Raw genomic sequence first — 11,733 nt, 5'->3', positions numbered from 1 at the left:
CGTGGCACCCTGGGGTGCCTCGGGGTACTTGCAGGGGTGCCCTGGGTTGGATTGGTGGTCCAGAAAAAATTCTAATTATTTATGGTCCATGTAACAGACAAAACCAGCGCTGGTGGCTGCCAATCATAAAATATGTGGACAATAATACCCCTTTCACATCGCACAAATAACCCGGTATCGACACGGCATATTGCCGTGTCGACACGGGTCAGTGTGCGATGTGAAAGCACTTTCGGCGAATTAGCGGGTCGCCTGACCCGGTAATTCAACCCGGTATAAAAGAAGGATTATACCCGGGTTGAATCCCGGGTCAGGCGCAGTGTGAATGGGAGCCGCGTCGATGCGACACGGTTCCCATTCACAGCATAGGGAGAGGCGGCGCAGGAGATGAGCTCATCTCCCAGCGCCGCCTCCACCCCCGCCCCTGCTGCGCCCCCCCGCTGCTATGGCAACCGACCCGGTATATTGCCGGGTCGGAAAGCCATCAAAGGAGACCAAATGCAGGATCCCACCCGGTAAGGACACGTTTCTCTTACCGGGTGGGATCCGGCATTTGCGATGTGAAAGCGGTATAAGAAGTGAATCCTGTCCCTCACCACACAACTGAACATCAGGATGACATATAAACAATTTACTTCATTTTAATATTTTTTCCTGAATAAGAAACTTTTGGCCTAGGGGTGGCGTAAAAAAATTCTGATACTCTTGCAAGCAGTGACTTTAAAAAAAGTTTGGTAACTACTTGGTTAGTGGAAGACCGCCCCTAGTGGAATAGAGAAGGTGGCACAACACTCTGGACATCAGTAGGCTGCAGACGTAACTGTATGAGGAGCTCTCCATGAGCCGGCTATCCTGGAACAAGCGGTAATAGGGGGAGAAAGGAGTTAGATGGAGGTCAATTACCCAGCCTTAAACTCTACACCAGGCCGGGCCACCTGTGGCTCAGCAGGGGTTGTGAAACTAAAAAAACCCTGGAATGTTTTGTACAACGACTGTCTGCACGCTACTACCCCCCCCAACCCCCACACTCTGCCACCTAACGCCCGCCTATGATGAGCACCTCCCCCGCCCATCTTCCCCCCCCCTTCCCCAACCATTGCCACCTGAGACATCCGCCTATGATGGGAACCTCCCCCCCAACACACTCTGCCACCTGACAGCCTATGGTGGGCACCGCTCTCCCCCGCAAGTGGGACTATAAGCGTTTCCCTCAGGAGATCTGCTACCCATATATACTTCATATAAATATTCACGTTCTTGTCTGTTGAAATGAACAATGTTTAATCCTAATTTCTTATGGACAGAAAGGAATTTAGCCGACCAAGGTTTATATCCATAAAATTTATTGTCCGTTATAAATATCTTCATTTTGATACTTATTTACACTTATAGTTGCAAAATATTTCCATATATTCCACCGTCATCCCACCTTTTACCGTCTCTAAAAACCGCAAAAATATTCCTAAATAAAAACTTTAAATCCCAAGACCCAGTCCACTTAGGCGCCCATAAAAAAAACTTACAGCAGGCGAAGTTCTGGCAGTTGCTACACAGTAGCAAAAAGAATCAAGTAGTAAATACTGCAGCGAAGCCGGACTCTGCTGAGGAGAGGAAGTAATCGGCTCCCCCGCTGGACAGCGGAGGTATCACAGCTTCTCTTCTGCCATTATGTTGAGATGGTTTTATGATAGTTTGTTATACTCCATCTCTGTCCGCTGCATTTCTGAAGCACCAGCTGATAGCCGAAATCGTTATCACTGTTTTCCTGAAGCTCCAAACAGCGCTTGGATTTCTTGTTTTGTATTGATCCTCCCTGTGGTAAAAAGAGAGCAAGAAAACATCAGCGTGACCTGACGGCGGGGAACAATATTGAGTTATGTGAATTGTAACCATTGTAAAACTTTGTATTGCTCTGTGCAGTAATAATCCCACGCAAAGGGGGCACTAGGTGATTGGCGCTCTGGTCGTTGTGACTTCACAGAGGAAAAGCGTTGTGAGAAAGTGGCACTGGTTACATCTATTACAAACCCTGAATTCTTCCTGCTGGCTAATGCTAGTGTACAATACCCTGTTCTAAAAGCGTCTTTATATTTTCCTATTGCAGCAACTTCAGCTGACACAAAGTAATTCTGCTATAGGCTGGGGCCCCAAGAGGAGGATGTGCCAACTTGGGGGCCAGGATCTGCCAGGGAGGTGCACCATGTACAGCGGGCACACAGTGACCTATGCCCCAATGCCTTAAGTACCAGAACCCGAAATGTATCCTGGTGATAGGGCAGGGAGTGGGAAAAGCAGCATTTGATGTCAGTTGGAAAGGTTCATGATACAGCACGGGATTTCTGCTCCTACTCCCCCAGAATGTCCGGATTACTGGCGGAAGAGTGGGTAGATCTCCCGCATCCGAACCATTTCCTAGTGAATTGTGCAGGATGGAAAGTTCACTACCAGGAATTTGCGGCTCTGTGGGGCGTGGCTGATATGATGACCCGCCTCTCATCTCAGACCAGGGCATGTGTAACCTGCCAGCCTCGGAGAGCCGCCCATCTTCTTTTGAACTACATAAAATAATTTCCTTTATAGATATTAGCCTTTATTTATTAGGATCTACCAAAATCCAGGTCTGAAACTGTATGCTATACTGGTCAATAATCAATAGCACAAACATAAAAATGGAAAGTTCTTTGCTTTTTCCCTCTGGGGGGGGGGTGGCGGGGGTGCTATCCAATTGCAGTAGATCCGTTTTCGGCACGTGAAAACGGGCGGATATTACGATTAATGACCTATGGTCATTATCACAGTATCCTATTACAGTCCGTTTTCATCGGACGAAAACAGACCCGTGATCGGGTGAAAACACATGGGGTCGGGGATAAGTCCCCAATCCTATGTGTTATTGTAGGTCTAGCAACCACTTATCAGCTGAGTTAAGTGCCAGCATCGGGGGAGGAGCCCGCCGAATCATGGCTAATAGGATAGCCACCGGCGAAACAATAACCCGCAGTCAGGTACTTGGATACTCCCCTCTGTTTTAATACAATAGTTTGAAATTACTGGGTATCTGTTTCTGCTGTGGTTCTACAAGAGTCTTGCACATCAGTCAGATCTCTATGAGCTACAGACAACATCAGTATTGGCTAATAAGTGGTCAGGCTGTGAAGATACTCATATGGAGGGGACTAGCTACAGATGTACCCACTGTAATAGGAAGAGTTTTCTCTGTACAGCCGCCTGTGTGTGATTTACTCCACCATTGTGGCAGTGTGTCTGAGGATCCGGCTAATAAAAAATGAGCTTGTTCTATCGCCTCTTTGTGGAGACTGTGGAAATAATGCTGGAGTCAGGGAAACGTCTGTGTGCTCGGGAACCTTGTGAAAGTGGATGGAATAATTAATGGGAGCTGAAGAGTGGGCCGTGCATTAGCAGAATCTCCAGCACAGCTATAAAGTTTACCTGCAAGGATAACGGCTCTGCATAAAACATTACAGGGAGAGGATGCTGTGCCGCTGCTCAGCCCTTCCAAATATCAAAGGTACTTTCACACAGAGCTTTCATTTCCACCAAATACATCTGACTGTGGGTTTTCTGTCTTCTGTGTGTACGTTTGGGAGACTGTCAGCTGCTGGCTTTTATGTGACTGTATAATAATGCACAGACACCACCTGTGTTACCGGGTATGTTCCTTTATTACTGTCACCAACGGGGATCTGCGTCTACGTGTCCAGGAGACATAAACAGACATGACTGGATCTCATATAGATTTATCTGTATTTGGTATATTTGTGAATCGCACAATTACTGTGTATCATTATATAAAAGTGCAACTAACTCTAGACTCCAGACTCTACCCGAATCCTTGTGTCAGGAGCATCTAATAACTATTTTATGTTGTTGGGGAGAACTCTGCACATTTCTACTATATAACGCTCAGTCTGTGGCTTCCTGCTGCCTCTATTCCCCTCCTCGCATCATGTCACTGCCCCTGTCACATGCAGCCCTGTCCTCACTGACACATCACTCATCTCCTGATATACTCTGTGCTGCTGGGGACCCTGCTCCTCCCACTATATAACTCTCAGTCTGTGGCTTCCTGCTGCCTCCATTCCCCTCCTCACATCATGTCACTGCCCCTGTCACATGCAGTGCTGTCATCACTGACACATCACTCATCTCCTGATATACTCTGTGCTGCTGGGGACCCTGCTCCTTCCACTATATAACTCTCAGTCTGTGGCTTCCTGCTGCCTCCATTCCCCTCCTCACATCATGTCACTGCCCCTGTCACATGCAGTGCTGTCATCACTGACACATCACTCATCTCCTGATATACTCTGTGCTGCTGGGGACCCTGCTCCTCCCACTATATAACTCTCACTCTGTGGCTTCCTGCAGCCTCCATTCCCTCCTCACATCATGTCACTGCCCCTGTCAAATGCAGCCCTGTCCTCACTGACACATCACTCATCTCCTGATATACTCTGTGCTGCTGGGGACCCTGCTCCTCCCACTATATAACTCTCAGTCTGGGGCTTTCTGCTGCCTCCATTCCCCTCCTCACATCATGTCACTGCCCCTGTCACATGCAGCTCGTCCTCACTGACACATCTCATCTCCTGATATACTCTGTGCTGCTGGGGATCCTGCTCCTCCCACTATATAACTCTCAGTCTGTGGCTTCCTCATACCTCCATTCCCCTCCTCACATCATGTCACTGCCCCTGTCACATGCAGCCCTGTCCTCACTGACACATCACTCATCTCCTGATATACTCTGTGCTGCTGGGTACTCTGCTCCTCCCACTATATAACTCTCAGTCTGTGGCTTCCTGCTGCCTCCATTCCCCTCCTCACATCATGTCACTGCCCCCTGTCACATGCTGCCCTGTCCTCACTGACACATCACTCATCTCCTGATATACTCTGTGCTGCTGGGGACCATCACTCATCTTCTCTGTATGTACACTCTGTGTGATGCGTTTGCCGTAGGAGTTAGCTGGGATTTCCGTGCGAACAGGAGCAGAATCAGGAAGTATCTGTTTTTTTTTATATTTTGCTGATGTCATTATCTGAGTTTGCCACAATATATCTAATGAGTATTAATAAAGTATAAAGCTTTTATGTATCAGAGCCACAATCCTAGAAGTGTTTTCCTTACTGTAGGTCACTACTATGGGCTCAGATCTGCTCTACACTGGGGCAGCATCACCTGGCAAGGGTTGGCCATGCAGGGCTAGATCCAGGAGTGTTCCGGGTGGTGACCCAGTCCCACTGCTGTTTGCATTAGCGGAGGAGAGGTGGAGTCGCAGTACTCTGAGTGGCACTTGGCTGTGACATCAGAGCCACGCCATTCAGACACTGCGGAGAAGCAGCCGTGAATCTGGTGGCTTCCCCTCCTTCAAGTCTGCGGCCGGTGCCCTGTGGGGGGATATGAGGAGGTCTGGATACTGGTATATCACTCTCTGACAGAAGCACTGAGGCCTAGGTAACATTCTAGGTTCCTCTAATGGTAGAATTTGGCCTTTATTTCGCCCCTGATAAGGCTCTATCATACTGTAGTAACACTAAAGCAGGGATTATGGATACTGATAGTCCGCCTTCCTTGCATTTGGTCTCGTATGTATTATCCATGGCGTTTCCTTTGCAAATTCTGCTTTGTAAAGAACCAGGACGGCCTAAGAAACGGCCAATCACCAACTGTCTAATACAGACTCAACATTATCTGAAGCATTTCTCTTACTGCTCCAGTGATTGGTGAGAGATAAAGTCAGCAATAAGGCTAGGCCAAACTCAGACGATGCTTTCCCCATAGGGAGACGATCATTACCGCCATCATCAGACGATGCTTTCCCCATAGGGAGACGGCCATTAACGCCATCATCAGACGATGCTTTCCCCATAGGGAGACTATCATTAACGCCATCATCAGACGATGCTTTCCTCATAGGGAGACGATCATTAACGCCATCATCAGACGATGCTTTCCCCATAGGGAGACTATCATTACCACTATCATCAGACGATGCTTTCCTCATAGGGAGACGATCATTAACGCCATCATCAGACGATGCTTTCCTCATAGGGAGACGATCATTAACGCCATCATCAGACGATGCTTTCCCCATAGGGAGACGATCATTAACGCCATCATCAGACGATGCTTTCCTCATAGGGAGACGATCATTAACGCCATCATCAGACGATGCTTTCCCCATAGGGAGACTATCATTACCACTATCATCAGACGATGCTTTCCTCATAGGGAGACTATCATTAACGCCATCATCAGACGATGCTTTCCCCATAGGGAGACTATCATTACCGCCATCATCAGACGATGCTTTCCCCATAGGGAGACTATCATTACCGCCATCATCAGACGATGCTTTCCTCATAGGGAGACGATCATTAACGCCATCATCAGACGATGCTTTCCCCATAGGGAGACTATCATTACCACTATCATCAGACGATGCTTTCCTCATAGGGAGACCATCATTAACGCCATCATCAGACGATGCTTTCCCCATAGGGAGACTATCATTACCGCCATCATCAGACGATGCTTTCCCCATAGGGAGACTATCATTACCGCCATCATCAGACGATGCTTTCCCCATAGGGAGACGATCATTAACGCCATCATCAGACGATGCTTTCCTCATAGGGAGACGATCATTAACGCCATCATCAGACGATGCTTTCCCCATAGGGAGACTATCATTACCACTATCATCAGACGATGCTTTCCTCATAGGGAGACTATCATTAACGCCATCATCAGACGATGCTTTCCCCATAGGGAGACTATCATTACCGCCATCATCAGACGATGCTTTCCCCATAGGGAGACGATCATTACCGCCATCATCAGACGATGCTTTCCTCATAGGGAGACGATCATTACCGCCATCATCAGACGATGCTTTCCTCATAGGGAGACTATCATTACCGCCATCATCAGACGATGCTTTCCTCATAGGGAGACTATCATTACCGCCATCATCAGACGATGCTTTCCTCATAGGGAGACTATCATTACCGCCATCATCAGACGATGCTTTCCCCATAGGGAGACTATCATTACCGCCATCATCAGACGATGCTTTCCTCATAGGGAGACGATCATTAACGCCATCATCAGACGATGCTTTCCCCATAGGGAGACTATCATTACCGCTATCATCAGACGATGCTTTCCTCATAGGGAGACTATCATTAACGCCATCATCAGACGATGCTTTCCCCATAGGGAGACTATCATTACCGCCATCATCAGACGATGCTTTCCTCATAGGGAGACGATCATTAACGCCATCATCAGACGATGCTTTCCCCATAGGGAGACTATCATTACCGCTATCATCAGACGATGCTTTCCTCATAGGGAGACTATCATTAACGCCATCATCAGACGATGCTTTCCCCATAGGGAGACTATCATTACCGCCATCATCAGACGATGCTTTCCCCATAGGGAGACTATCATTACCGCCATTATCAGACGATGCTTTCCCCATAGGAAGACGATCATTAACGCCATTATCAGACGATGCTTTCCTCATAGGGAGACGATCATTACCGCCATCATCAGACGATGCTTTCCCCATAGGGAGGCGATCATTACCGCCATCATCAGACGATGCTTTCCTCATAGGGAGACTATCATTACCGCCATCATTAGACGATGCTTTCCCCATAGGGAGACTATCATTACCGCTATCATCAGACGATGCTTTCCCCATAGGGAGACGGCCATTAACGCCATCAGACGATGCTTTCCCCATAGGGAGACTATCATTACCGCTATCATCAGACGATGCTTTCCCCATAGGGAGACGATCATTACCGCCATTATCAGACGATGCTTTCCCCATAGGAAGACGATCAATAACGCCATCATCAGACGATGCTTTCCCCATAGGGAGACTATCATTACCGCTATCATCAGACGATGCTTTCCCCATAGGGAGACGGCCATTAACGCCATCAGACGATGCTTTCCCCATAGGGAGATGATCATTACCGCCATCCTCAGACGATGCTTTCCTCATAGGGAGACGATCATTAACGCCATCATCAGACGATGCTTTCCTCATAGGGAGACTATCATTAACGCCATCATCAGACGATGCTTTCCCCATAGGGAGACTATCATTAACGCCATCATCAGACTATGCTTTCCCCATAGGGAGACGATCATTAACGCCATCATCAGATGGTGTTAGGTATCGGTAAGACGTTGCGAGAAGCGCTATCCTGCGCAGAAGCGGTTAGAGAAGAGAGGGCCATGTGCAGTCTCCTTGTTGGGCCCCCTCCGCTCTCGATGGCGCATCTTCAGTATATGGCACCTGATTTTCGGCATATGGCAGAGAGGTGTATATTTTGAGTGGGCCATCGCCTGCGTTCAGCTTATAGTAAATTGCAGTGATAATAATGCACATTAATCATGCGGGAACGGCCCTTTATGAATGAGTTTGGCTGTGATAAATAGACCTCTTGGTGGCCTCATTAACAGCTAGTAGAGAATAGATCCTGGATGTGCAGTTCTGCATCTCATATGGGGGGGGGGGCTATGGCTGCCCGGGACGCCTGTGTACAGTAATGCGCTGCAGCTTTCCAGCAGAGCAGAGTCTCCAGCTTTCCCATTTACTGTGAGTGACTTGCAGTCCGGCAGCCATCTGACCCCTCTCAGGCTAATCCTTCACAGCGTTATAGACTGCTGCTTAATTAGCAGAGTGTAATCAAAGGAAGGTCATTAATTACTGGCAGAGCGCTGCACATAATTATTTTTCATGCCTTCGGTGAAATCCGTTATATCCACGTGGCATGGACACGTGTAATACTGAGCGGATCTGGAGAGAAACCTGTTTTTATTCAGATGTAATATCAGCACCGTAATCCTAGAGGGAGGTTTATACAGTTCATCATCTATAGGCATGAACAGAAGTGAGAAACCTCACTTTTGGCAACAGAGCTGACAATTCGAGTTGGCTACATACAGTATATGCTATCCCTTGCTTTATATCACTTGATGCAGCCTATACATCCAGATTACTACTAGTGACATACATGCAGCTGATATTTTATCATAATACCCATAAAATGACGGCAGATATCTGATCGTTCTAATTCCATGCTCTTTACTATTCCTATTGGCGCCAGATTATGATTATGGATACGCTGATACTGACTGTAGCCACCAAGAGACTCTGACAGACTCACATCACGGATGCGCAGAGACTATCGGGTTATCACAGACCCCAGAGGCTGCAGTGCAACTGGAAGCTGGTCTGTGAAGGGATTTACCTGGCAGTCTGGTAATTAGAAGGTGCAAGCAAGTAGCTCAGGTGTGCTGCTGAGGGAGAGGCAGCGCAGGTGTGCTGCTGCGGCAAAAGCCAGGGTGCTAGGGGAGACGTAGGTCAGGTGATGCTGCTGCTGCAGAACCCTACGTGTTTCATCCACAATATTCCCTCAGTGGGTGCAGTCCTTAGGGTGGAAGAGAGAGCCTACATGTTTCATCCACAAGACTTCCTTAGGGGGTGCAGTACATAGGTGGAAGAGAGAGCCTACATGTTTCATCCAAGAAACTTCATCGGGGGATGCATTCCTTAGGGTGCAAGATCGACACGTTTTATCCAAGAGACTTCCTCAGGGGGTGCATTCCTTAGGGTGCAAGATCTACATGTTTCATCCAAGAAACTTCCTCAGGGGGTGCATTCCTTAGGGTGCAAGATAAACTCTATTCGTTTCATGTAAGAGACTTCCTCAGGGGGGTGTATTCCTTAGGGTGCAAGATCTACACGTTTCATCCAAGAAACTTCCTCAGGGGTATATTCCTCTGGGTGGGTTTGCTATTCAGTCTAATCACTGGAGTCCTTGAGGAAGTCTACCCAAAATAGCTCCATACCTATATTGAGGCATTGATATTTATTACTTAGTCCCACAGAGCATGTTCCTCTCCAGCAGGAATATAGATATGCCGCGACCAAGATCCGTGTCTGAGCACATCCTGACTCACTGAGCTGATCTACATCCCCATTAGGTTCTTGCTGTATTTTAAAAGCTATGGGGGTCATTCCGAGTTGATCGCTAGTGAAAAATGTTCGCAGCGCAGCAATTAAGTGAAAACCCGGCACTTCTGCGCATGCACGACGTACTTTCACAATGGGCAATGTAATTTTACACAAGGTCTAGCGACGCTTTTCAGTCGCAATGGCAGCCGCAGAGTAACTGACCGGAAAGTGGCGTTTCTGGGTGTCAACTGACCGTTTTCAGGGAGTCTACCAAAAAACGCAGGCGTGCCACAACAGATCGTTATGTACACAATGCATACTGTTGTTCAGCGTTATTTTGTTTTTCTCTATATGAATCAGCAAAACTAAATAATTTGGTCTCGAGAACAAAGTGACTACAAAACATCTGTTCTCTAAAGCAGCAGTTCCCACACTGAGGGCCGCGGGTGCAGATCCAGGACCAAATCAAAACAAGGGGGTCATTCCGAGTTGATCGCACGTAGCAACTTTTTGCTGCTCATGGGATCAACTAGACGCCGCCTATGGGGGAATGTATTTTAGCATAGCAGGGCTGCGATCGCTTGTGCAGCCCTGCTATGCTAAAAAAGTTTCCTGCAGAAAAAGACCAGCCCTGCAGTTACTTACCCTGTATGACGGATTCAGCTATGATGGGCTCGGCTTTGACGTCTGACATCCGCCCTCCAAACGCCTGCGTTCGCCTTACCATGCCCGGGAAACTGTGAGTAGACGCCTGATCCTCCTTCCCGCTGTCAATCTTCTGGCGATCGTGCCTGCGATCGCTTTCTTCGGTCCTGGTGTCGTTGCCCGGCAAAAAGAACCGCTGCGTGTGAACGGGTCGGAATGACCCCCTAAGCCAGAGCTGGTGGCTGTTGACTGTATAATACGTGAATGAACAGAAGTGCAGCCATGTCCACCAGCACATAACTAACCTTAAGGCTGACCTATAACCGCAATTACTAAGTTAATCGTTTTTGTTACATTTCTCAATAAGAGACTTTTGGTCTAGGGGTGCCGTGTAAGATCAGCTGGTACTCTGGGGCGCAGTGATTGAAGAAAGTTTGGGAACCACCGGTCAAAAGTAAATACAGCAAACGCTGACCAGAGGTGTGTTTTACATTTTTTATATATAGATTTCTTTTAATTAGGGGGTATAATTGAACAAGATACGTTTTTTTTCATCTTAAACTTTCCCTGAACGTGAGACGACCTGTGAGAGATGATAAACGGCCTTTGCTGGAGCAGGTGACTTAATTAGTGGGAACTCATTACCAAGGCGACTGCGTTCTGTGGGGATCAGCGAGCGTTCAGAGCCATTAATCAGTACTGCTACCTCTTGAGAGTCTCCTGTCTAGGGGAGTATGTACCATGGAATGACGCGGACACTACACTTTCCGCAGGACTCTGTGTATGCCGGCTATGTAACAACAGCGTCCTGCATACGGCTACTTACGCTTCAGACCGCATTAAAATCATTATTCTCTACAGGGACTGCAGTCTGACCCTATGTACCAAGCTTGCTCCCGAAAGCTGCTGCCATCCCCAGCTTTAGGTGTCTGGGGGTATCTTGTGCTCCCTCTCCCGCAGCCGCCGTCCTCCGGTGACGCATACTTGGTGATTACCCTGTCGCACACAGGTGGTGTCAGAACGTATGACCACCTGTTATCCGCTTCTCCTGACCGCTGTCTACTGCTACTTCTGTTTA

General features: G+C 47.9%; 1 protein-coding gene across 2 annotated transcripts in view; it reads right to left on the bottom strand.

Annotated features, from left to right (window-relative positions):
• Positions 1-1,326: 1,326 nt before the first annotated feature.
• The window catches only part of GALNT18 (polypeptide N-acetylgalactosaminyltransferase 18), a 374,597-nt gene continuing 364,190 nt past the window's right edge, over positions 1,327-11,733 (bottom strand). For both annotated transcript variants that reach the window (XM_063946432.1, XM_063946433.1), the window contains exon 11: positions 1,327-1,813. In XM_063946432.1, the coding sequence (XP_063802502.1) occupies positions 1,667-1,813 (147 nt within the window). In that variant the 3' untranslated portion in view covers positions 1,327-1,666. The remainder of the gene's footprint in view (positions 1,814-11,733) is intronic.

The sequence above is a fragment of the Pseudophryne corroboree genome, chromosome 11 (assembly GCF_028390025.1).
Source record: "Pseudophryne corroboree isolate aPseCor3 chromosome 11, aPseCor3.hap2, whole genome shotgun sequence".
Lineage (NCBI taxonomy): Eukaryota > Metazoa > Chordata > Amphibia > Anura > Myobatrachidae > Pseudophryne > Pseudophryne corroboree.
This window is presented reverse-complemented; position numbering and strand designations above follow the sequence as displayed.